The sequence below is a fragment of the Penicillium odoratum genome (genome assembly GCF_028828045.1).
Source record: "Penicillium odoratum strain IBT 22623 chromosome Unknown utg000001l_segment0_segment0, whole genome shotgun sequence".
Classification (NCBI taxonomy): domain Eukaryota; kingdom Fungi; phylum Ascomycota; class Eurotiomycetes; order Eurotiales; family Aspergillaceae; genus Penicillium; species Penicillium odoratum.
Genome location: NW_026643143.1, coordinates 855,386 through 881,226, shown reverse-complemented (window position 1 = coordinate 881,226; position 25,841 = coordinate 855,386). Strand labels below are relative to the sequence as shown.

The 25,841-nt window shown below is 49.0% G+C and overlaps 7 protein-coding genes across 7 annotated transcripts; 3 read left to right on the top strand and 4 right to left on the bottom strand.

The window, feature by feature from the left end:
* Window positions 1–4,522: 4,522 nt before the first annotated feature.
* On the bottom strand, window positions 4,523–8,173 carry N7520_000325 (putative ARF GTPase activator (Csx2); the record flags this gene model as incomplete). The annotated part of the gene is made up of 4 exons (XM_057134260.1): window positions 4,523–5,906; window positions 5,971–7,841; window positions 7,908–8,038; window positions 8,110–8,173. The coding sequence occupies 4 exons, from the start codon at window positions 8,171–8,173 to the stop codon at window positions 4,523–4,525; spliced, it is 3,450 nt and encodes a 1,149-aa protein (XP_057000196.1).
* Window positions 8,174–9,131: 958 nt separating this feature from the next.
* Window positions 9,132–10,931, bottom strand: N7520_000324 (C2 domain protein; the record flags this gene model as incomplete). The annotated part of the gene is made up of 2 exons (XM_057134259.1): window positions 9,132–10,125; window positions 10,186–10,931. The coding sequence occupies 2 exons, from the start codon at window positions 10,929–10,931 to the stop codon at window positions 9,132–9,134; spliced, it is 1,740 nt and encodes a 579-aa protein (XP_057000195.1).
* A 576-nt stretch (window positions 10,932–11,507) lies between these two features.
* Window positions 11,508–14,870, bottom strand: N7520_000323 (DNA repair protein RAD16; the record flags this gene model as incomplete). Its single annotated transcript, XM_057134258.1, has 11 exons — window positions 11,508–11,739; window positions 11,811–12,563; window positions 12,623–12,749; window positions 12,809–12,855; window positions 12,904–13,124; window positions 13,184–13,242; window positions 13,317–13,391; window positions 13,446–13,554; window positions 13,610–13,939; window positions 13,995–14,283; window positions 14,344–14,870. The coding sequence occupies 11 exons, from the start codon at window positions 14,868–14,870 to the stop codon at window positions 11,508–11,510; spliced, it is 2,769 nt and encodes a 922-aa protein (XP_057000194.1).
* A 704-nt stretch (window positions 14,871–15,574) lies between these two features.
* rad7 (uncharacterized protein) lies at window positions 15,575–17,665 on the top strand (the record flags this gene model as incomplete). Its single annotated transcript, XM_057134257.1, has 5 exons — window positions 15,575–15,624; window positions 15,714–15,741; window positions 15,804–16,343; window positions 16,403–16,568; window positions 16,644–17,665. The coding sequence occupies 5 exons, from the start codon at window positions 15,575–15,577 to the stop codon at window positions 17,663–17,665; spliced, it is 1,806 nt and encodes a 601-aa protein (XP_057000193.1).
* Window positions 17,666–17,941: 276 nt separating this feature from the next.
* On the bottom strand, window positions 17,942–19,060 carry N7520_000321 (pirin family protein; the record flags this gene model as incomplete). Its single annotated transcript, XM_057134256.1, has 1 exon — window positions 17,942–19,060. The coding sequence occupies one exon, from the start codon at window positions 19,058–19,060 to the stop codon at window positions 17,942–17,944; it is 1,119 nt and encodes a 372-aa protein (XP_057000192.1).
* A 911-nt stretch (window positions 19,061–19,971) lies between these two features.
* On the top strand, window positions 19,972–21,581 carry N7520_000320 (uncharacterized protein; the record flags this gene model as incomplete). Its single annotated transcript, XM_057134255.1, has 2 exons — window positions 19,972–20,088; window positions 20,148–21,581. The coding sequence occupies 2 exons, from the start codon at window positions 19,972–19,974 to the stop codon at window positions 21,579–21,581; spliced, it is 1,551 nt and encodes a 516-aa protein (XP_057000191.1).
* Window positions 21,582–22,292: 711 nt separating this feature from the next.
* N7520_000319 (cytoskeletal protein-binding protein SLA1) lies at window positions 22,293–25,792 on the top strand (the record flags this gene model as incomplete). Its single annotated transcript, XM_057134254.1, has 3 exons — window positions 22,293–22,490; window positions 22,615–25,702; window positions 25,767–25,792. The coding sequence occupies 3 exons, from the start codon at window positions 22,293–22,295 to the stop codon at window positions 25,790–25,792; spliced, it is 3,312 nt and encodes a 1,103-aa protein (XP_057000190.1).
* Between the last annotated feature and the right edge of the window lie 49 nt (window positions 25,793–25,841).

Sequence of the window (25,841 nt, the reverse complement as noted above, 5' to 3'; positions counted from 1 at the left end):
CTGGGGAAATAGGGAAACATTCCAACAGAATTGAGGCTTAGGGGCTTAACATGAAAGAACTTACCTTGAATTTAATCTGAAGATTGTTTTTCCCCAGGAAAAAAATATATCCAAACCCACAGAAGGTTTCGATTTCAACAGGAAAGGACTTACTCAAACTCTGAACCCAAAGACCATGGGAGCAGGAGTTTTCACCGATGATCCGCGAAGCGAATTAGGATGCCCAATGCAGGAAAGCCGAGACGAGGGGAGGGGTGAAGTGTGGCTTAATAGATGTAGACTCGCACACTGACAGAAGACGCGCACGGGGGCAAACTCGGATATACCCAGATATCTTGTGGGTACAACGGCAAAAAGGCAGAGACGTTTTTCTCCTCTTTTTCTTTTCTTTTTTTTCAAATAAAAAAGATAAAAAGAAAAGAAATAAAGTCTTGCTGACGAATTCGCAGTGGCTCTGGAATCAAAACAGTGGCGGATGGAGTGAAAGAGGCTTGGACACCCAAACACACTTGGCTGTGGCTGATGAGAGATCAGGACATTTGCCCAACTTACAGTACAAGGTATTTCTTCAACCCAGGATTCGACCGATTGGGAATGATCGGAGCAGGGACGAAGCGGGTCGAGGGGTATACCTGGCCCGGTGGGTCCTTGATGGTTTTTGTGGCGTGCCCCCGTTAAGCATACCAAGTCGGATCTTTGGATTGGGCTGGGATAATTTCCAGGATGGGGCATACGCTCAGACGACGATCTTTTGCGTCTTAAATGCCCCTGCAGTGACAAATGCTTGTCATCCCGTGGAGCCAGACCCAGACCCAGAAAAGGGTAGGTCTCAAACCCTCAAGGCTAAATGGTGGGATGGATCAGTTCGAGACACTAGTAATGTCACCGGCTAATCATGCCCACATGGCGCACAAGAATTTGTTAGTGGCTTTCCAGAACAGACCGTGAACCGGACGAGACGGAAGTATTTTACGACACCATTAGGGCCAGATTTTCGGAACTGCATATTATTGGATATTGTGCTGAGCCTAATTTGGATGCATGTCATCAACGGGTCTACAAGAGTTGGCCGCATAAGTTACGAAGTACTGTATGCACTACAAATGACTCAGGCTTGATTTGCCACTACACTGTCAGGGGTGTGGGTTCATGTGGGTTAGAGGGGGGAAGAACAAATGGTGGGGAGAAGTAAAGAAAAGCGAGAGCGAAAGGAAAGGAAGAAAATCAAGAAAAAGGACAAATACATAAGAATTACCTGGAAAGAATCGCGAGTTCGGCAAAAGATCAGCAATTCCAGCCTCTTGGAAATATTACACTGGACCGAGTACGCAGTGTATCATGCACTAACGCACTGTGCATCCCGACGGGCGGCGCCGAAACCGTAAGGAGAAAGCGTGGGATGGAAGTGAACTGGGCAAGTACAGTAACACTCCCACTAGGCCCGATCATCATCCCACCAATGATGGTCAAGGAATGGATCCATTCACAGCCCGGGAAAGGTCTGGAAATGTGGCGCTGGAACGGACAATACCGGTTTGGGTAGCAGAAGACGCGTGCAATACTCCATGCAATAGGCCTAGGCGAGACACACTAGGTTTTGTGACGGATGTCTTCTGTGCATGAGTTTTGCAAGACTTTTTATGCCCATGCATTAGTGAAAACGTTTTCGGGTTCCCGGAGGTGACCCAGGGCACCAGGTCGATCAGACCACACTGTCGGTAACGGGAAATCCGCTGCAACGGACTGTATCTTGACTTCTGGAAATTCGATGGCACTGTGAGAGGGTCAGAGTGGGTCAAACAATCAAACATTCCCCCATATCCTTTTGGGGAAAGAAGTGTACCAAGGGACTGGTAGAAGTGGATGACATCCTCATAGATTGAGATTAATTCGCTTTGAAAAATCCATGGCCAGTGCCAATGGTTGAGTCTGAGAGTGAGGAAGTTGGGAGTTGCTGAAGGCCCCACTTATTCGACATCGATCGGCATGAGATGCCAGCCAATCACAATCAATTATTACTGACCGCACCACATCCAAGGTTCGTGCGTACTGTTAATCACTTACATTACTCATAACTCGAGTATCAAGGACTCTACTTTTATTACTCTCAGTATGGTAATCATAAGTATCTGGAATATTACATATACAGCCCTTTTTTGCTACTTTCTTCTCGACATTTAGAGTCCGTGTGTACTGTATTTATAGTATAAAATACCCCCATAAATATCTAGTACTGTACGAGCAAAAAGCATTTTGATATTTATTGTCCTTTGCTTATACCAGAGATCGATCTCACATCTAAGCATATTAAATAGCACCATTAACAATATTCATTAATTGATGGCTACAATTCACTACCAACAGGTACAACCCCGGAATCCTTTTCCGGCAATCAGGTGACCTGGAATTTGCGCTAAACGACACGACAACAATCCACACCGAACCATGTCTGAAGCGTACTAGTGATCAATTCTTGCACTCGCCACTGTCAATGACAAGAGGTTCCTTCCGGTCTTCCAGTTAAATATATCGCACGAATGCCACGCTCTGAAAAGAAGAAAGGGGGACCCTCATTGAAACCTCCACCTACATATAAGTAGTAACAGTGGATATCTTTGGAGAAGTGGTCCCTCTCCAGAGTGAATCGTGGATAATAGGGGAACTATGTGAGTGGTTGCCCTGTTCTTTCAAGAACCACCACAGTGCTTCAACCTTGGAAGCAACTGCGATCATCGTTCCTGTACGCACCTCAAGCGCCTCATGGGGTAGTCTATGACGTCACAGGTTTATGTGCATCGATTCTGATTTCTCTATTTTCTCTATTTTCTCTATTTTTTCCATTTTCTCCACGTTCCTAAGTTAATCATCCAATCATCGTTCTCTGATTCCTGACTGGTCAAAAATTGCAATTACACTTGAATATGATCTTCAAATGAGGATTCCCCAGTGGGTCGGTCGCCTACAGTACTGACTCATTGAGCGCCGCTGATGTATTCAAATATCCAGGATCGGTGACATCCCATCAGAGCGCAAATCGTACCATCGTACCAGAGGCTCCTCGGAGGCGGTGGATCAAAAAGCTACATCGACAATCGGAAGGTTTAAGTTTGCATCCGACGCCTCATCACAGGCATGTCCTTTCCACAGCAGCACATATGACTCTCCACTTGGTCCCGGTTTCTGGCACGGACTCTACGGCTGATCTGCTGATCTGTCACAACTCATCTGTACTGTAGCGCCGTGGCATTGTGGCAGTGAACGCCAGGTGGGCTAGCTTCTTTCCCAAAGAAGGAATGAACTGCTTGCTTGGTGAGATCTGCAAGGGCTATCAAGATATAGCCGGCTTACTAGCGAGAAGGCACTCCGACTTAATTTCACCTGGCCCATAAATTCCTTGGAATCCTGTTTTGGGACTGTTGATTTACACCTCGATACATGCCCTTGGTCGTCTTCAAATCGCCACAGACCCATGGCGATACTCAATGAGGAAGGCTAATTGTCGGCTGATAGTGGCGATGAAATGAGTCAAGAGCAGATTAATCGCCACTTCCAGGCAACCAAATATTAGCCATACTGTAGCTGTGGACGCAATGAGACCGACTGGGCTATGTTGTTCCTAACATGGGCAAAGAGTCATTGGCCTTCAGGCTGATTGATCTCGTATGGTGTAGTAACCACGATGGGGCGATATGTAATTAATTGGGCCTTTATGAGACCTGAATGGTATGATTCTTACAGTACTTTTGTTGAACCAAACGGATGTGAACAGCATGCAGTTTACACAACGCCAATGCCAAATTAAGCTTCAAAATGTTACATGACACATCCAGACCAGGAATTCTAGATCGAAATCCACGTCTAAAAGAACCTCGGAAGGAAACAACATACACAAGTTTATGAAAGTAGAGTGTAGGCCCCAGCTATACTTTAAATACTATCTCATACTATCTCAACCATTGTATATGATGGAGGAGCCAAGGATTATCATTTTTTCTCAGTGAATGGGGGATGCTCGCAATGTGTCATGTATGTACAATCGGAAAACAAAGCAAAGTGGAACGAAGCCACCAAGTCGGTCTTCAGTTTACACTATATTTGGCACCAAGACGACTGTAAAATTGAGGGTGAGGAGGAAAGACATCGCCGGGGTATTGGTATAAAACGAAGAGCCTCCTCATGATTGAGTCCTTGCGTCAAAGAAGTAGAGGAAGAGGATAGTGCCACAAAGCACGCATCCATGCAAGAGACCAAAGCCCTTTCAAGAGGGAGGAGTGCCAAAAAGCTCAAACCAGTGATAGTGAAGACTGACAGCAACCGAGTCAAAAAAGAATAAGAGAAACCACCTGGCCTGCCCAGAGCAGAAAAGAATAGTAAGGTGGTCGCCGGACATTTGAAAAGAGACAAAAGAAAAATACCCAAGTCATACACAAAAAGTCATCAGAGGGGAAATGTTCATGTGAGTCTCATTACGATGGATATAATTAGGAATTATTGGAAGCGACACCCCGGGATGCCGAGGACATTATCGGTCAATTCCAAGAGATGCCACCTTCCCTGCGAATCGAGCGCCGGCGCTTCCTCGCTTGGACAGTTTGTCTTTCTCCTTCGGGTCGACGGAGTTAGGCACTTGGGACCCGGAAGAAGCAGAGCTGTCCCTGCTTGAGCCACGGATCGTGGGCAGAGACCCGAGCGTGTCACTAGCGGCTGCCCTTGCGGCAGGACTGGGGGTGCTGAATGCAGAGTTCCGTGCAGTCCGCTGACTGAGATATAGCTGGGCAGCGGGAGAAAGGGGGATGGAGGGGGGTTGTGGAGGAATCTCCGCGCCGTTCTGGACCAGCAGTTCGGCAACGGGGAATGGGATCGCCTTGGCGTTGGACCGAGCGGAGAGGCTGGTGGGTGTGGACCCAGGCGAAGCAGGGTCAGCAGCAGCAAGGGCTAAGAAGACAGCGTGGGTGTTGCGAGAGCGATCTGGGACATTCACATTGGCACGCAGTGCCAACCCATACAGTACACCTTGAATGTCATTCTTCTTAATGGAGGCAAGAAGGGTTTCGTTGGGGGTTGCAAATCGGGATCGCGTTGATGGCAGTTGCTCAATATAGGCTCGATCAACATATTTAGCGGTGATGAACTTGAGACGCTGCTCCCGTGTGGAGCCCGCGGTTGGCTTGAGCGACTGGTCCAGCATCGCCTCCCAGATCATGTTGCTAACACGGTTGCCGACTTGCAGGAGAATCTCCACAATATCGTTTGAGAATGAATGCACATCAAGAGTCAATGATCGGATCTTGGAAATGTGGGTCCCTAGAGACCGGTGAATGCCGCTACACTCAATGCACAGCACAATTCCGAGGTTGATTGACACCCATTCAACTTTGGCGGAAGATCCACAATCGGCGCACCAATTGTTACCCTCGTCTGCGTCGCGCACAGCTTGGAGTAGTCGTGATGGATTCTCCTCGTAGTTGTTGCTGTCATTGCGAACGTAGCTGGGTCGTGCTCCGACGGTTGTACGACGCGTCACACCAGCGCCAGCCGAGCTGCTCGAATAGGAGTGATGGCCAGATACAGACGAGCTTTTACCCGTTAACACGGATCCGATATCACGACCACTTGACTCGTTCTTAGACGAGACAGGAGGTGCCGACGGCATTCCTCCACCCTCTACTGCACTCTGCAGCGCATTATTGATAGAGCGAATCCAATTCGCCATGTCATCTTCTGAAGTAGCTTGATAGACTCGCTTGAATTGTGGTGTTATGACCTCAAAGCAGAATCTTCGCTCAGCATTTCGAGCTTCGCGAACCGATGCCATTCGAAGATCAATGGGCTCCATGTGGAGGTCCAACTTTTGCTTCCAATTGCTATACTCTGAAAGTTTCCCCTGGTCTAGCACGATCCAGAATCTAGGTTGAGTGAATTTTTAGCACGAGGCGGACATTTATACGTTCAAGGGGGAGTGTCGCTTACTTATGCCAAGCCTGCTTGTTGATGCCCTTTGGGTCAATATGTGACCCAGGACGGGAAAGAGCCCATAACAATCCTTCTTTCCGTTGCTGACCAGCAGCACGATCAGATCCGAGGGAATCCCGCTCTTCAAGGTCCCGAATGCCTTTAAACCGATTCTGCCCCGGCGTGCCGCTGGGACCAGCGCTAGTTGTAGGTGCAGAGCCACCAGCAGCAGCACCACCACCAGCGTTTGAGACGACTGACCCTGGATTAGCTTGGGATGAGACCGACGAGCTGTTGCTGATGACACCACGGAGCTGGGAGCTCGTGCTATCGGCTCGACCCAGTTCGATTTCCACAGAACCAGTCCCGTTGGCAGTCCCAGAGGATAGATTTGAAACACTGGTGCCACCGGCCACGATATCAGGTTCAAGATACGGGTTACTATTCTTTTCCAGGGCTCTGCGCTTCTCCTCACGCTCGGTTCGTTTGAACTGGAACTCCTTATCGGCCTGATTCACTTCGTAGATAAGCGCGTCCAGCTGAGGAACCATTTCTTCGATCCTCTTGGCCGCTGCCAAGAAATTCTTGGCTTGGAAGTCCGCGTATTTGGTAAGGTGCGAAAGAACTTCCTGATCTTTGCGACCCCCATGAAGATCTTGCATAAAAGAAGAATAATCAAAGCGTTTCAATTCGAAGTTTCGCCGCTTGGCCTGGTACTTCGAGTCACTCTCGGCACGCTTCTTCTCCTTGAGTGAGTCCTGCCGCTGGCCAAGATATCGGCTGACATAGGCGTAATAGTCACGACTCTCCTCATCAAAGTCCTTTTTCTTCGCCTCAGCTTGTTTGATATCGTTATGATAGACCTTTATAAGTGGTTCAATGACAAGTTTCTGTAGCTGAAGTGTATTCAGCTGTTCGTAGGTCAGAATCTGGCGGGCAATCCTCTCGAAGTAGTGATCTAGCGCAGGCTGAATAGCATTGCCGTTTGAAGTTGATGCGTCGCCCAATGAGCCCAAGAAAGCCTCCATGGCATCATTGCATAATTGCTGGGCCTGCTGAGCAGCCTCGGCTTTTTTGAGCACCTTCTTTGTTTTTATACGCATGTTCCCCGTTTTCTGCTCCAGCGCTTTCATAGTGGCTCGGAACAGTGGTCCATCTTCCACTACACTCATATCATCTGCGGGTCGGGAATGTGGCAGATCGACCTTCACAGGAGGCGGTGGTGGGGGCTGTGTGGGAGCAGGGGGTGGCCCATCTGCAGTTTCGGGTGGAGTGATCGATGATGGAGGATTTTGATGAAAGGTATCTGAATCACTGAAATGGGACACTGCGGACTGAATGGAGGGGATGCGGCTGCGAGGAGGAACCGGTAGCTCAAGGTTGGGTGACGATATCCGAGGGCTCGGGAGCAGTCGTACCGAGTTGTGCACCCAGAAGGAAAAGTGAGCAAGGGTATTCAAGCGGTTAGTCCTCTGATCGTAATCCAGCAGGCTGCAGCTGTTTCGCCAGCCGCCGCCTTTGTCTTCTGTTCCCTTGGGAGGCTTCCATTTCCACGACCACTCAAATGACACCGATGGGGTGCCTTCCGTCGAAAAGTCGCCGATGAGCTGCACGTTGGAGTTGTTTTGTAGGTTTGGATTCGCGTGAAACTCTCGTGTGATCAGGTTGTCCAGCTCCTTGGAGTTTGACGCATGTGCAAAAGTAAGCCCGTTGAGGACAGTGTCGCTCACCTCGGGGAGCGAGGTCGAGACACCATTGACGGTGGATCCCGTGGCGTTGCCAGTTTGTGTTTGACGGAGGATAAAGGTAAAATTGAAGATGAGCTCATCGTCGTTTGTCAGGCGCAACAAGAAAATCGGAGTGGTGGCAGTTGAGGGAACGTCGGGATCCTGTATTTTGGCAAACGTCAGTTTACTTGTGCAGCGCATATCTAGCCGGAATTCATGTAATGATACCTGAATATATTCGATCGGAGTATCGTCGCCTGTATCCCGCTTGGCTACATATCTCACTGCCGGGAATGCGTTGGGGGACAGGGTCAGCAAGCGGCGACTGGAGTTGCTTATGGTGATGGAAGCGATCGAGACTAGAATACGGGTTTCATTAGCACGACGATCCCAAAAGACGTTTCGCGACTCGGGGAAGGACTTCATGTACATCGATTCTGATCCTTGAAGAACAAATTCCCCGCCTCGTCGAGACGGCTGGCGACATTGCCCATGATGGCGCAGGCACAGAAATCAAGTCACAGCACGAGAAGGGATCTGGGCAAGCACCAAGCCAATCGGCCATCGATGTGCGTAGTCAGATGGCCCGTAGAAGAAAGGAAGCAGGTGAAGCGAGAGATCCGTCATTCAGTTGTGGTTTTGAGAAAGAAGAGGGGACTGGTGGAGTCCGAAAGTTTGATCGGGGGGTTGATCGCGATGGAGGGGGTGTAGTGGATATTGTACTCTTTGAGATCGAACCAAACAACCAAATGAAACATCTCGGAATTATTTGGTCACTTTCTCTTCCACATGTCCCCCCCCCCCTCTTTGGCCTATTTCTATGTAATATGAATTAAAATTCAGATATGACTATATGTAACTCTAATGATCAGTTGGTTTTTTTTGGGCCTCTTTCATCTGGAGATTCTTCGCCCCTGACATGTTAGAGAATGAACAAGGGGCCACAACTGGGTTTCAGCCCCAATGTACTCCGGAGGCAGAAAACATAAAGGAAAAAAAAGCTATTTAAAGCATTAATTGACTTAAACGGGGTAAACCCATGGATGTTATATGCATAGTATCCAGATATATACATCGTAAATATATGTAATTATCATTCTATTATGTTCGAATGACCAATGCCACTGTAGATCATGGGATTGTATTTAGGTAAAACCCGTAAACCCTGAGCACCTGACTATCTCCACATTTTACAAAATAAACGTAAAACATATTCATCATTGATCATTAGAAATCAACTTGAAATTGAAGACTGAACTGCGAGCATGAAATAATCGCGAATTAATGTACAAGCCGAGTACGTTCTTCCAATCATAAAAATCATTATGCTCGGTTCCAGCCCGAGGCAAGTAAAAATGGAGCAAAAGATGAAAGAAGAAAGAATAATAGAATCAAGGGCGATCAATAGCCAACCTGAAGATAGAATAGCAAGGTTGGACATGTAAACCCATCTTAGGCAACCGCATTGGTGCTGGATGGGTTGATGGTGGAGCGCATCTCACCAGCCGAGGCAGCCCGCTCACGGTTGGAGGAACGATGCTTGGGAGGATCAGCGTGTCCATCCGCTTCAACCCACTTCATCATTTGACCTTTTACATCACGCATCTCATGCACCTTTCGAGACATGCCCCCTCGTCGAGAAGCGCCGCTGCGTTCATTCAGCTCATCCTCATCTGAGCTAGAGATGGAAAGGTCCGAGGCACTGCTCTGCTGGAGATATGTGACAAGTTGACCCTGAGATTTTTTGACTTCACGTTGCTCGTTCTTCATCTGACCCATCCGCTCAGCGTCCGCCTGGCAGTCAAGAGTGCTAACATTCAGACCCGGAAAGTTGGACGCGATGAACTCCTTCAGAAGGGGCAACTTCTCGGAATTAGGGCGATAGGTTCCACTGTCATTATCAATGAAGAGTTCATAGTCCGATGGGTCTGTTGAACTCTGCCGTAACTCCTGCGGCATCTCATCTTCTTCCACTGGAAAGTCATCGCCGGGAACCTCTGTGCGAGACGATGAGCCTTGGCGTCGATGACGACGAACGATCCGGCGCACAAAGAATTCCCCCGAGTAAGCAATGTATATCGATACATCACTATGCATCGTATGCTTGCTTAGTAGATCGATTCCAAATTCTTTGCCCGTCTCCGTGAATCGGAATTTGCCATCCAGGGTAATCACGTAGGTGAAGATCCGCCCGCTCTGACCCCAGCTGGTGAATTCCAAGAACTTCTGCGCAAACTCGCGACACGGTTCGGCAAACGTTCCGTTCAGAGTGCTGCGGTCGAAATTATAGATGCGCTGATGCTGATGGTGAAGAGCCTTATGCAGGATCCGGCCCCGTAAACTTTGCGCTTGGAACATGCCTGCTACAAATGGCCGGAATTCAACATAACGATGATACAATTCAGCGGGGACAGGACCACGAAGTTGCATTTGAATGGCTTGGAAGCTGTTGAGAAATGATCAGTAAGGGCTGAAATTTTTAAAGCTTCAATGGCAAGCGACATACTTGTATCGATTGATGGGCTTCCCGTTCCCATCAAGAGCTTTGTCTTGATCCTTCGTTCCCGTCAGTCTTCCAATGAGTGGGGAGAAGTGCTTGAACCAGTAATTCGGGCCGAGGGTATACATTTGGCCACCATCGGTCCCCGGTGTTCGGCCCAGACACTCAATGCTCAGGATCAAGAAAGACTCCTTGTGTTGACCAGTTGCAAACGCTGAGACATTGGTAAAGACATAGACGCGCTTGCTGCCGAAGCGCTTTTTGACCTTGAATGACTGTTCCTTGAAGCCTTTCCAGCCTTCCAGCGCAGGCACCTCAATAAATGCGATTCCCAGTTTATCATCATGGTCCGCCGGATCCTCGTCCATCAGGTAGGCCTTGAGCGAAAAGCCCGATGCAGGCACATTTGCGACGACCCATTCACTATTCCATACGGGATTCGTATTCTTGCGCACAGTCGGAGTCCGGAAGCTCATTATCGAGTCCTGCTTATGACGTCGCGGTAAATCCACGTTCAGTTGCGCATAAACGTACGGGTCGGAGGAGAAGCTGCCAAAATCCGCGACGGGGAGGTCATCACCACGGTGGAAGATAAACCTGACGGTATATCCCGGGGGCGCATGAGGGATTGGGGTCGCATCGAATCCTCCAGCAGGCTTGGAGTGAGAATCGTTCGTAGTAAGCCGAGACTGTAGTTTATCGGTTTTTTCGACCAACCTGGGTGCGAGTTTGTCGACCGGATGTGAGGCCATGGCTGCGGGGCAGGAAAGGTAAAATTATTTTTTAGTCAGAGTGAAGCGCTGAGGGAAGGTCATCATCCGATTATAATGATAAAAGAATAAGAATAGAAACGGGGGGAAGTGGGGGATTTCCAAGGAAGTTCGGTGGAGAAAACAGTCAAGTACTAAAAGCCGAGAGCCAAAAGCCAAGAGCCAAGATTCAGCCTTACCAGGCAACAGCCAAGATATATAGATCCACATGTGTGGATGATCTCATAGTTGGAGTAAATATCTATTCATTTTTTAAGATCGGGATCCTAATTTGATTGAGGGGTTTCCAACATTTGAAGGTTATGGTCTAGTCTTTTTGTATTCATATTCTGTTTAGTACAATGTGCTAGAAGATAAAAACATCAAGGCTAAAAAAGCGATACAAAAAAAAAGATAGTAGTACATGTAGAACTGTGCAAACGGGGAATTTCGAAAAAAAAAAAAAAGAAGCAATTGAAGGTTCTCGTGAGGTCATATTGTTGAAAGGTGGGGGTAACCATGCGACTACTCCCTTTGGTGACGTCGGTCCAATCTCCGGGAAAGTGGCGTCAGAGCCACCTACGAGCCCCTAAAGAGGAACTGCATATCTTCAGGCGTAAGTTTCTCAAGGGCTTGATCTTGATCTTTGTTAATAGTGCCTCTGATCAGGTTGGCCTTTTTCTCTTGCAACTGAACAATTCGTGATTCGACTGAGTCCTCGATGCAGAGCCTAGTGATCACACAGGGCCGCTGCTGACCAATGCGATGGCTACGATCGGCGCTTTGCCATTCTGCTGCAGGGTTCCACCATCTGTGGACAATGTTAGCGATAGATCTACATAAGACTCCCCACTAAAAAGGACGTGAACCAGGCAAACTTACGGATCAACAATGAATACTCGGGAGGCTTCAGTCAGATTAAGAGCCACACCGCCGGCTTTCAGCGAAACCAGAAACACTTCCACGTCAGGTTTGTTCATGAAGTGCTCGATAGACTTCTGTCTCTGCGCAGGTGTCATCGTGCCATCCAACATGACCGTGTTGAATCCTGCATGACGTAGACGCCACTCCACAAGCTGCAGCATTGAAGTAAACTGCGAAAAGATGATCGACTTGGGGGTATGACTCTTGTTCCGCTGTTGATAAAGTTCATATACAAGAGTTTCAATCTTGGTTGAGGAGGTCCAGTTGTCCATGAGGATACGATTGATAATCGAATTTTTTTTCACAGACTCTTCAGCCTGCTCGATCGTCGGTTGCTCAAGATCGATTGCAAGCGGAATATGACATTGCGGACAATCCACCGTCGATTCCTCGTCAAAGGAGTGAATGTAATCCTTGACGCACTTACGACAGAACTCATGTCGACAGCGAGATCGAATAGCATCTTCGGCGGGCTCATCACACACTCGGCACACAAGGATGTTGAAACCAGGCTGGACATGCTTCTTGAGAATGAGATCTGGGTGGTTTGCCACCTGGCGCATCTGCATAATCAAACCAAAGATATTGGCATAATTGTTCAACATGACACCTTGACTGACGTAAGTATCGAACTTGCGAGTTGAGTTGCTCATAATGCTGCGTGAGAAATCATGCTCGACCTCGCCAAAGAATTCATTGCGGATGATGATGCTATATGGACTTTGTTTAATTTTTTTGAACCAGAGACCTGAGGGCAAATTACGACTTACCGCTTCGGCGGCAGCTCCATCGACGATGTGTGCTCTTGTTTCATCCGACGGAGCATAATGTGGTCCGTGATGAGACGAAGCTTTTTCAACCCCTCCTTTCGCTCTTCCTGTGTCCTTCCCTCCGTGACTGGAATCTATATTAGACTTTGACGGTAGAGGTTGGGCGAGAGGGCGATGGGAACTTACTTGGATTGAGGATCTCCTTGTTGAAAATCGAGATGTGATTGAATCCCCTAAAAGTCGTTAGACGCGGTAAATAGTTGGCTCGCTCAAGTACATACGTGTGGTTGCATTCCGTACAACGACCTTGCTTGTTCGCAGTCCACTGAAGTTGTTCGCAATTACATTGCTTACAGAAATAGCAGGCAAACGGGCGAACTTGCAGGAAGCGAAGCAGGGAGAAAAACTCGCCGATCCGATTCTGCACCGGCGTACCAGACAGACACCATTTGTAGGTGGCTTGCAGAGCAAAACAGGCCTTGGCAACTCCAGTCGTTCGTTGCTACACGCCAGTGTTAGGATGAACATGAAATGCAAGGAAGATTGAGAAGGAAACCTTACCTTGATGCTATGCGCTTCATCAAGAACAAGCCGATGGTAATGTATAGAGTGGATGACGCCTGGTACTGTGAGCAGGTGCGCACTCGGGACTTTGATGCCAAAAAAAAAAAAAAAAAAAAAAAAAAAAACTCACTGTCTTCTTTCACAAATCCACCGGCACGTGCCCAACCCTTCTCTTGTTTTCGATACATGGATTCCAGACTGGAGTCTACAGAGTTTATTAGCCAAAGCACCAGCGCCAGAGAAAAATATATGAACATACAAGATATCATGATCACGTCGTATTTTTGAAGATCCGTTGGAGTGAGCTTCTTGACCTTGGAGTCTGAGCCATGGTGAACAAGGACTTTCAATTTGCCGTCGGTGTAGTCCTAGCAAACGTGGTGAGCTGAAGAAACAGGAAAAATTATGAACATCCATTCAAACCTTGATTTCAGATACCCACTGCATCAAAGCGACTGGGGGCACTAGGACGAGGGTTGGGTTGGGCTGAGGGAAATCCGACATGATCAGAGAAACTGCCTGGATTGTTTTCCCCATTCCCATCTCATCACCCAAGAGGCCTCCTCGATACGAAGACTTTTCCTGTTCCATCATCCAGTTCAAACCTTCAAGCTGAAACGGTTTCAATTTGCGATTGATAGACTCTGGCTGCTTTGCTTGTTTCGGGGCAATCGTGGATTGGGCCTTCAGGTCATCCCACATAGTACTGATCGCGGGATGCTGCTTTTCCAACTTCTTCCGATCTGCTTGTTTCTAAATGAAAGTCAATCAAAGTAGATTCTAATAGAGCATGAATGTTGTTACTTACGCGACGGTCTTTCCGTGCCTCCTCCCAAGACGGTGGGAGCTCCTCATCTTCCTGGTCGTCATCTGAGTAGGAAAGACGAGCGGGTGGGTTAATGTTTGGAGGGCGTCTTGGCATGGAACTATCAAAGTCTTCGTCCACATCACTTTCAATCGCTTCTGAATGACCACTCCAATTGTCGGAATCCTCCGGGTCCGAGCTTAAGCCATCAAGCAGAGGAGATTCGGTCAGATCTGACAGATCTTCCGAATCTGAAATCTCAAACAGGGGTGTGGCCTTGTTGTTGATTTGCCTATTTGCACGTGTAGTTCTTGTGGCGGTCTTTTGTCTTTTTGGCTGCGGTTTATCATACTCCCCCATTTGAAGGGCAAGAGCCAGAGCTGCGTCCAGCTTTGAGCGGTCCATGGCCTCGGGTGTTATCTCCTCGGCCGATCTTTTGGTTCCTCTCTGTGTTGCTCGGGACACTTTACTCTCGCGCAGTTGCTGTGCGCGAGCTGATGCGTTGACACGGGCCCGAGGCTTTCTGGACTCTGATTCTGTGACAGTGCCCACACTGGTGGCGGGAGTATTATAGCCGGTCACACTGTCGGCCGATGTGACCCCCAGAGAGCTCCGGGAGGAATCAGTTGGGGATTCATATTTCTTAGCAGGAACCACCACTTTTACGATTCCTGTGACCTGATTATTTGCCGCTGGATTGGGTAGATCAAGGGTATCGGAGCCTTCATCTTCGGAATCCTTGATGACGCGAGTGATCAGTGATGTGGAATGAGAGGATCCGGTCACTGGCACTTGGCGAACCGGCGAGGAATTCTTCAATGACGTAGCACTGAGGAATCCATCCTCAGAGTCCGGGACGATGCTTCTCCGGGTTCTCATGTCGCTGGCGAACGTACTGGCGAACGTAGAGTTGATCGTGAAGTTTGCGGGGAATCAACGATATCGGGAGGTTTCTTGATTGATCTATGTCAACTGAAAAGCGAACCATTAGTAAAGGCATAACTGGGTGGACGGGTTGAAATATAGCAAGGAGAATTTTGAACTGACATGAAGTTAGGGGCCTAGATCGTATCACCAAATCAGCCTTCGCGGGTGCCGCGAGTGATAGGTGTTAACTAAGCACCGAATGAAGACGGCTAAGAGAACTCCGAGTAAGAGAAGAAATCAAAGAAATCACTTATTCTAACAAAATGGAAGGGAAACGGAAGACTTGGATAAAAGGGGGGAAGATTAAGGAAGAGGAAGAGGAAGAGGAAGAGGAAGAGAGAGGGAGAGATCGGAGTTGATCGATCGTGCCTGAACCAGGAAAACTTTTCATTCGGTCATTTGAACTTTTTTTGCCATTTCCAAACTTCTGACCCCCCACTGGATTTGAAAGTGAATTACATTTCATTCTTGAATTCATCAACTTGTTCTCTGATTCTGCCGTCATCGTGATCGAGATCGATTATACTTATCGTATCTCGATAAGAGCGCGTTAAGTGCGACGCGAAAGTTCCGCGAACCCTTGTGACTTGCATATACGATCCTCTCCTTTTTGCCACCTCGTTGTTTGGATTCACTCATCCTCAAAATGTACGTTCATGAGTTGGAATTCCAAACATTCTGTATTGCTGACATTAGAGCAGGACCGGTAGACGACCAAGGGGCAATGCTAGTATCCGGGGCCCGTATGACCTCATTCTTCAAATCTGGCGTGTTGTATCGCTGACACTTCTATAGACAATCCGCTCTTACGGACTTCCTTGCCGTATGTGTTCCGTTGTTCCTTTTCTTATTCAGAATGTCCACTAACGAACGAATTCATTATAGTCAAACAACATTTCCGCTGCGCAGATCCGGGATGATTATGACCGCAGGGCTGCAGAGGCTGCGCGTCAGGCTGCCACAGAAGAAGAACAAGCCGTAGACGCAGATTTCCAGGATGAAGTCTCTCCAGAACCACAGCCAGACTCCCCCGAAGAGAAATCCCGAAAGCGCAAGCGGCTGCAAGCCATCGAAAAGATCAAAAGAAGCAAGGAATTCGCCCGTCGCAAAGCTCGACGAACAGGAGACCTCGACGACGATGACATTTTGGCAGGGGAGATGATGGATGAGAAGGAACGACCAAAACCAGGACAGCTGGCGAATTGTGAGGTCTGTGGGAAGCGTTTCACGGTCACGCCTTATAGCAAAACAGGCTTCGATGGTGGCCTTTTATGCGCCGATTGCTCTAAAAAGCACACCGACGGGGATAAGAAAGGTCCAGCCAAGAAGCGGAGCTCAGGACCGGCCCGCCGTCAGAATCAAAGCAAGATTTTGGATGGAATTGCTCTGCCTGGTGCTCCAAGCTTGCTGGAGACGTGTATCAAAGTGGGTTCCGAGCAGCAGTTTTGATAATAGGGCTTCAGATTGCTGACACAGTTCTTCAGAAAGTTGCTGATAATATTGATGACGTGGAAGAATTTGGAGATCTCCCTCCAGTGGTTCAGCATCGACTTAGCCAGATTTTATCCCGGAATCGTGCCGTGACGCGAAAGACATTGGATCTTTTCTTGCGGCCTGAGCATAAAGAACTGAATATCTATGACTGCGCTAGTAAGTTTTTCCCATTTGAATAATTTTGCGGAATATCTGTTTTCATCTCCTGGATGATGATCTAACGTGGAACAGAGTTACAAACCGATGACTTCCATAAGATTCTAGCCACAATGCCAGCGTTAACCCGACTGAATCTTCGATTTGTTACCGCCATGAAAGATCCAGTTTTTGAATACATGATAGCCCGCGACATGCAGATTCAAGATCTGCATTTGAACTCGCCCAATCTCGTAACCGACAATTGCTGGCGGCAATTATTCACTAAACTGGGCCCCCAGCTGCAAAGTCTCAAGCTGTGGAACCTCGATTCTGCTTTTGATGATGAAACAGCTGAAGTTATGAGCAAGAACTGTGCCCTTCTTCGACGTTTGAAATTGAAGTATCTCGATAATATCGGTGACCAGGCGTTAAACGCCATTTCGACCATGAAGACATTGCAGCACCTGTCACTACACCTTACAAAGGAAATAAACCCCGAACCTCTACTTCAGGTGATCGCCCAAATAGGGCCCAATTTGCGCTCTCTGTCCCTGGAAAGCTTTCATTTTGCAGATGACAGGCTGGTCCAACATATTCGTGAGACCTGCCGAGACCTCTTCAAGCTCCGAATCACCGACAATGCGTCAATCACCGATAAGGCTATAGCTGACCTTTTCCGTGGCTGGTCCAATCCAGCCTTAAGGTTTGCTGACTTCAGCGGTCTCCGAGACGTGGATATGTCCAACCCTGCTGGCCCTCCCGAGGCCGTAGGTCTTGCATCCGATGGCTTCATCGCTTTGATGGAGCATTCAGGTCCAAAGCTTGAACGATTGAAAGTCACCTCGTGTCGTCATATATCCCACGCCGCATACGAGGAGGTTTTCGCCGAAAACAAGCGATACCCCGCGCTCAAGTCCCTTGACATAGCTTTTAATGCGCCTGTGGATGACTATATCATGCAGTCCATTTTTCGATGCTGCCCGGCTCTTACGAAAATAGTCGTCTTCGGCTGTCTTAAAATCCGTGATATACGGATACCTAGGGGCGTTGCAGTTATCGGCACGTTAGGTGCAAAGCTGACTGTGGAGGGGATTGCTCAGAAAGAGATTATCTAATGGTCCGAATGGTCGATTCATCCCAGCATTTTAGATGAAATTTCCACCATCCAAATAGCCAGTTCTAGGTCGGTGGCAGATTAACTCGAGGTGGACTGCGTGTACATACGCGGGATTAACAACAGACCGAGATATCATATTCCCTTACATTGTTTACAGTGGTATGAACTTAATTGAAACAGTATTCATTGAAACATATACCTAAACACGTCCTACATAAAACGCCAGATCTCATTCATAATGCATTATAAAACCATCAAAGGCATTGCCATAACTCTAATAAGCCCCCATGCGCTTGCCAATCTCACTTTCCCAGCCACGCGACTTTTCAAATCCGTTTGACGCAGTTTGATAATCAATCATAGCCTGGCGAACCTCTTCTTGGCTGTTGAGAACGAACGGACCATACTGAACCACCTTCTGATCCAGTGGCTGACCAGAAACAATCAGGAAGCGGGATTCATCGTCAGCATTATCAGGGACAGAGGCCTCAATGAAGTCACCGGCTTGCTCAAATACCACATTGTGGAACTCCTTCACAGCCTTCGTGGAATCATTAGAGCCAAAGACGGTGCTACCAGACAAAGTGTAGACAAAGGTATTCCACCCTTGGGGCAGAGTCTGAGAGAGACGGCCACCGGGGCGGATAGTAACATCCAAGATCCAGACCGGGGTATAGGCCAGATCACGGACAGAGTCAACACCATGAGACTGGCCCGAGATGACCTTGATCGTGACCCGGCCGTCATCGGCTTTCGCGATTGGAATCTCAGTGGAGCGTAGGTCACGGTAGCGAGGCTCGCACATTTTAAGCTTCTGTGGCAAGTCAACCCACAGCTGCATGCCGACGTTGGGACTTCCGTCGGGATTCTCGTGGGGCATTTCAGCGTGCATAATGCCGCGGCCGGCGGTCATGAACTGTAGATCTCCGGGTCCAATGGTGCCCTTGTTTCCAGCGAAGTCCTCATGGTCGACCCCACCGGAGAGTAGGTAGGTGATGGTTTCTTGGCCGCGGTGGGGGTGGTCCGGGAAACCGGCGCCCTTGCCGATGGTGAAATGATCAAGCATGAGGAAGGGGCTAAAGTTTCGCAGCTTAGGGGTGCCGATGGAGCGGCGAACGCGGGCACCTGCGCCCTCTGATTGCTCAATGGCCAGGAAAACTTGACGGATTGCACGAGGGGCAGACATCTTGCTGATGGGTGCGACGATAGGAGGGGATTCTAGATCGAAAGGAGAAGTTGCAGGAGCAACTATATTGCTGCTGGTCTTTGCGAAGAAGTGCGAGAGGCTTGCTGGTGTCTTGTGCTTGAGGTATACAGTAACTGAGTCTTGAATTGGACGATATGCAAAGAAGGCTGCTGTGATGCAAATTAGAAGAGAAAGAATGAACCTCATGAGTATGAGACCTTTTATATGTAATTTGTGTTGTAGAGATCGAAGTTTCGAGCAGAGCGCAGGTTGGAACTATAAATGCTAAAGTCAGCGTTAGTCAATGGATCTTAAATGCGGCTTAACGGATGCTTTGCAAGACATCAGTCAGCGATTTGACGTGAACGAATCCTGTCCCGCCCATACGCATTACCAAGACACCTGTCAGCATAAGCTAAACCTGATTGGGATTAGCCTTAGATCCAGAGATTTAAGGCATCAAATATTATCAAGAATTACATCAGCAAGCACGTGGATATTTGGTCCAGTCATGGATTTCAAGTCATAAGTACTCCGTACATACTTATTAATGTGGAAATGTACATGAATGAGTATTTTTATATGCAATTCCGATGATGAAACTCTAGGATATTTCACAATTCAAATTTGAGAGTTCATCTAATCCAAAGTTAGGAATGTCAAGTTAGTAAATCCAAGTTCAAACATCCAAAATACCAGTGTGTGTATTGGTGACGTATTTCAAGGATGAAGTATTTTCGTGTAGAGATAGTACATTAGCATCATTAAGAAAGTTTCGCAGTACGCAGTTGATATTTGTGCTTGGTATATATCATTTGTAAACTTGTACTATTGGAAGCTTCAAGGTTGACATTGATTTGGTGGAACGGACCATCGCTATCAGATAAGGCCACGGAGCATCTCCCGCTCTCCGCTCATACTCACTCAACGCGCTGGAACGCCAACTGCATGGGCGCCTATCCCACATTTAATGCCAGTGATCTTGAAAAAAACCCATACTTTCTCAATCTCTCATGGCCATTGGTCATCACCTTCATTAACCGAAACGCCTAATTTATCCTGGCTGGGGTGACAGAGCCAACTTGTTCTTTCCCGCAACGCCCCAGATTCAGAAGAACATGCGACATTCAAGATTGAGCCTGGCCCCGTGCCTTGTGCTAGCATGTGCTGCATCCGGAGCATGGGCGCGCAAGCAATCATTCAACATATACGATGATATATTGGCCTATCCACAGGTAAGAGGCCAAATCTCGCCATCCATTCTGTTCAAAGCTAATCCGATGCTTCTCTATAGTTCCAAGTGCAATACCCAGAGGAGTACATTCTCCATGCCCAAGCTGAAGAGCTACTTCGGATACAACTCGAATCAGAGAACGGTAGATCGGAGCATGTCCAAAAAGATACTCAGATCTACACAGGCAAGGATCATGCTGATGAAGCTGTGCGGGACGACGAAAAGCCGAAAGCACCAACCTTTACCTATGAAGAAATGATTTTGGATGACCGAAGGCTCCTCTGCCAAATACCACAAGTGGAAAAAGATCAAGTTAACTCAACGGCCGGCCACAAGCCAAGCGAAGCAGACGAGCAAAAGGAACTGGCACGCGCAACAGACCGGGGCCTTGAACTTCTACGGGAGATGGAAGGCAAATGCATGTACTATTTCTCAGGCTGGTGGTCATACTCTTTTTGTTACAAACAGCAGATTAAACAGTTCCATGCACTGCCTGCCGGTCGTGGGAGTCCCTCTTACCCACCTGCGGAGGATCCTCACTCAACTTCCTTTATTCTGGGGCGATTCCCCTCCGACAATGGTGATAAGAAACAGCAAAAGTCGAACCATGAGCCGGCGCTCAGAACTGATATTGCAGAGCTACACACCAAAGGTGGCTCACGGTACCTCGTACAACATCTACAAGGTGGCACTAAGTGCGATCTTACGGGCCGTGAGCGCCAGGTGGAGGTGCAATTTCACTGTCACCCGCAGTCAACGGATCAAATTGGCTGGATTAAGGAACTCACTACTTGTTCCTACCTGATGGTTATCTACACTCCCCGCCTGTGCGATGATGTTGCCTTTATGTCTCCTCAACAGGACGAAGTCCACAATATTGAATGCCGTGAGATCCTTATGCCTGAGGATGTCCCTGAATGGGAGGATGCGAAAGAATGGTATTTGGCTCAGCGATTGGTAGAAGAAGCCACAACCCAGTCAGACATTCAGATCGTGGGTGGAATTATAGTTGGCGGTCGTCAACTTGTTGGGATGGATGGCAAGCGGATTGAAAAAGGCCGCGTGGCGTCAGCTGGCGAGGAACACATTGAGGTATTGGCGAAGCGAGAGAATGGCGAGGTGAAACAAATGTCCAAACAAGCATTGAAAAAATACGACCTGGACCTAGAAAAACTCGAAGAGATAAAACAACAACTTGAGGAACTCTCCGAAGGTAAAGACTGGATCCTCGAGGCTGTGGATGTCAACGGCGCTATCCATTTCACGGGTCGACTGGAAGGGAAAGATGAAGAAGTCGACTCAGGCTCCGCTGAACAACAGAGGAAAGAGAAAGACCAAAAGCCTCTGGGTAAAGATTCCGAAACTAAGGAGCCTACAATGCAAGAACAAGAGTCGGCATCTGGAGATCAAACCGACCAGGAAAATCCACTCAACTCTGACTCGGAGTCCGATAATTCAAAAGGAAGCGAGGAGACTTTCAAGGATGAGCTATGAAGGAGTTTAATGTATAGTGTTCTGAATTGGGGGGTTTTTTCAAACATATGCAAGAATATCAGGTCAATATCCAGTTCATACAAATTTCATCATTATTAAAGATCAAAAACATTGAAGTCAGGAACAACCGGGTTAGTTTCATGCCCAAAGACGTCAGAATGCCCCATATGCCGGGTCCCGAGTGGGGGGTTCAACATTAAGGAGTTTGGCTAACCAAGGTAAGGGACAAGATATGATGACTATAAGATTAGAATAAAAAATAGATATAAGTAATATTAAAACATTGAAATATATATATATGGACTTAGGGCATAGAGAGGGGCAATGATTCTAGGTTGAAGGAACGTTAAAACCTACGTAAGGAACGTGACTGAATCTCCTAGCGATCCGTCTAGGCCCACCTTTCCCTCCCTCCCTGGTCTAATCTCTCACTTCCACACTTCCCTCGGGTTCGGTCCATTATTTTACCAGGGTCTGATATCTGTTCCTGGTCGAAGTCGAATTGACTTCCTTGTCCGTGCGCAGGTCTATTGCCAAGGCTGACATAGAAACGGCCAGCGTCATCGCCCCCGACCTCCCCGAACCCCCCGACACCACCCCCGAAGCCACAATCCGAGCCGGCATCACTCCTTACATACTGCCGCTCGTGGCACCTGGACGTTTCGTCGCTGCTAAGTTCTTGTCTGGCCGAGTTGCAAACCTCTCACCAGCATGGGTTTCCTCGGCGTCTACTCGGCTGTGTATGATTACCACCCTCAGGGAGAGGGTGAACTCCAGATTCAAGAGGGCGACCTGCTCTACATTCTGGAAAAGAATGCAGCTGATGATTGGTGGAGGGCAAAGAAGAAGGCCGAGCAAGAAGACGAGGAGGAGCCAGAGGGTCTAGTCCCAAACAATTATGTAGAAGAGGTAAGCACCCGGGTCAATCGCAAGTGGCAGCGAACCTCATGAAGGGGCCAGTGCCGTTGGACGCGCTCCCGTTTTGGAGAGGAAAGCAATTGATCGGTAATGCTTACATTGATGCAATGAATAGGCGCAACCGGTACACTATGCCAAGGGTCTCTTTGACTACACCCGGCAAACAGACGAAGAGGTCTCTTTCTCGGAAGATGCAGAACTAATGGTGTATGACATTTCGGATCCCGATTGGACTTTGGTCGGAGTCAACGGAGATTTTGGATTTGCGCCGGCAAACTACATTCAGATCATCGAAGATATCGCTCCCACCACTGCTGCTGTCGCCCCTCCCTCTCCGCCTCAAGCCGAGCCCGAGGCGCCATCCCTGCCTCGACGGCCGACTCAGCCTGCGCCAGAAGAATATGAAGAAGCGTCGCCTTCTCCTTCCCCGATTGACACAGTACAGAACCCGGCTGCCGCAGCAATTGCAGACATTATACATAAACAGCATGCCCCTGTCAGCGCACAACCCGAGCCTTCGCGAGAGCCCTCACCCCCGCCCCCTCAACTCCCAACTCGGCCTTCGCACGACCTGGATGTGCGCGAAGATGAGCCACCTCCACCTATTTTGCCCCGGCGACCTCCATCCGAACAGATCACTCCTCCACTGAAGTCATATTCACCTGAACCGTCTCCAGCCCCCCCGCGCCCCAAGGCCGCAATTCCCTCAATGGGTCGTGAGAAAAGCCATGTTAGAGAATCACCTCCCTATAACCGGGCTGGTGAGCTGACGCCGAGATCACCTTCTGGCTACCACATCTACAATATCAACGAGATGGTGGAGGTTATGGGAAAGCGGAAGAAGATGCCAACGACGTTAGGTATCAACATGGTCACGGGAATCATCTTTATCTCTCCCGAGGGGGATGACCGGCAGCAGGAGTGGACGGCTGAAAAGCTCACGCACTATTCGATCGAAGGCAAGCATGTATTTGTCGACCTTGTCCGGCCTAGCAAGAGCGTCGATTTCCACGCCGGGGCCAAAGATACAGCTCAGGAGATTGTTGCAGCACTTGGTGAGATCGCCGGGGCGTATCGTGCTGAAGGCTTGCGAGAGGTGATCGCTGCTGGAAAGGGCGGTGGTGGTCAGAAGACCGGACTGATCTTGTATGATTTCAAGGCTCAAGGCACCGACGAAGTGACGGTAGAAGTGGACGATGAAGTTATCGTCGTCGATGACACCAAATCTGAGGAGTGGTGGGTGGTGAGGCGGATCAAAAATGGCAAGGAGGGAGTGGTTCCTAGCAGCTATGTTGAAATCACCGGCTTTGTGCCTGCCATTACACACGGAGGAGACGAGCCGGGCCTGACAACCGTGGAAAAGAATCGAAGGGAGGAAGCTAGGTTGGCCAAAGCCTCAGTCGGAAAGTCTAGGAAAGATTCGATGGATTCCTCCAAGCGGGACAGCAAAGTCAAGTCCAAGCCTGATCCCAGCAAGGTGAGGAGGTGGACGGATCGCACAAAGGCCTTCACAGTCGATGCGCAGTTTATCGGACTACAAGATGGCAAGATTCATCTTCACAAGGTCAACGGTATCAAGATTGCTGTGCCCGTTGCTAAAATGTCCGTTGAGGATTTAGAGTACGTGGAAGCGGCAGCCAATGTCTCTCTGGATGAAGACAAGCCACTTTCAAGTATTCGAAATCGTGCTTCTTCCGACGCCCAGAAAACCGGTAAGGCGGGTGCGTCTGTGCAACGCCCTGAGTACGATTGGTTCGACTTTTTCTTAAAGTCTGGCGTTGGGCATCACCAATGTGAACGATATGCGCAGAATTTCCTCAAGGACTCGATGGACGAGTCTATCCTCCCCGACATTACACCTGAGACTCTTCGCTCTCTAGGGCTTAAAGAAGGTGATATCCTACGAGTCATGCGTCATCTGGACACCACACTCGGTCGTACCGGTAGCATATCCAAGTCCCGAAATGTCAGTTTTGGTGGCGAGGAAGTGATTGGCAACGGCGAAGATGGCCAGGGTGGACTTTTTGCTGGGCCCGGTGGCACGTTGCGTAACAACACCCGCAAGGGAAGACCTGCGCCAGCTGTTCAGGCTGGTGACGTGGTGGATCCCAAAGCATTCGAGCAATCGGATGGTTCAAAGCCCAAGGAAGAGCGAGCTGCGACTCCTCCGGCGCCCGCGGAAGATAAGCCTGCTGCGCGTGGATTCGATGATGATGCTTGGGAGGTCAAGCAGCCGAAGCGTACTGGCTCCGCTGCTACTTCAAGCCCACCCCCTAGCACGTCGCCTGTAGCTCAGCCTCCTGTTCAGAAGCAGGTCACAGGAGCTATGGCCGACTTGACCTTGCTCCAGACTCCTCTACAGCCTACTCCAGCACAGCCTGCCCCTGCGCCAATATCAAGTATTCCTGCTTTACAACCGCAGCAAACTGCTGTGCAGTCAACCCCTGTGCAGCAACCTCAGAATACAGGCGCCACGCCTGGGTTTTTTAACCAAATAGCGCAGATGGGACAGCAAGCCAGGCAGCAGCGCCCCCAGCCTCCACAGAACTTGAACCAAAGCTCACTTCTTCCACCTCCTCCGCAACGCCCACTCTCTGCGCCACAGAACTTCTCGCAGCAGCAAGGCTCGTTTGGGCCTCCCCCATTGCAGCCCCAATTGACTGGGATTCCCCTAGCAGGCCCTCCAGTCGCACCTCCTGGACAGAGCCTGGCAGAGTTGAACCAGCAGCGCTTCCATCCCCAGATGCTGCCGCAAGCGACCGGATTCATGGGTGAGAACCAGTACCAGAATGGCGTCATGATGCCCCAACCAACCGGCTTCACTCCACAGTCGCAATTTGGTATCCAGCAACAGCAACAGATTAACGGCCAGTCAGTACCAATCCAACCAGGATTTCAGGGAATGGTCCCCCAGCAGACGGGTTTTGGATATGCGCAGCCCCAGCAGCCAATGCAGACTGGCATCAACTCTATGCTTCCCCCAGCATTGCAGCCCCAGCAAACTGGTATGAACGGCTACGGCAACACATCTTACATCCAGCCCCTTCCTCCAGTGCCGCCAATTCCTCAGCAACCAACAGCCACCCCATTGTCACCTCAAAAGACTGGCCCCGCGCCTCCTGTCAGGTTTGGCGTGAAACCGGATGCCGCTAAGAAACTTGCGCCGCAGCCAACGGGACTCAGGGCGAATCTATCTCAAGCTAGTAAGTGCTCTGCATCTTATTTTGGGTCACAAGAAGCGAATAACTAACTTACATAACCAACCAGCTCCCCACAACCCTTTTGGTTTCTAATATTGTCCTCGTATCTGAGCACTTTGGCTGGCATATATAACACCCGTCT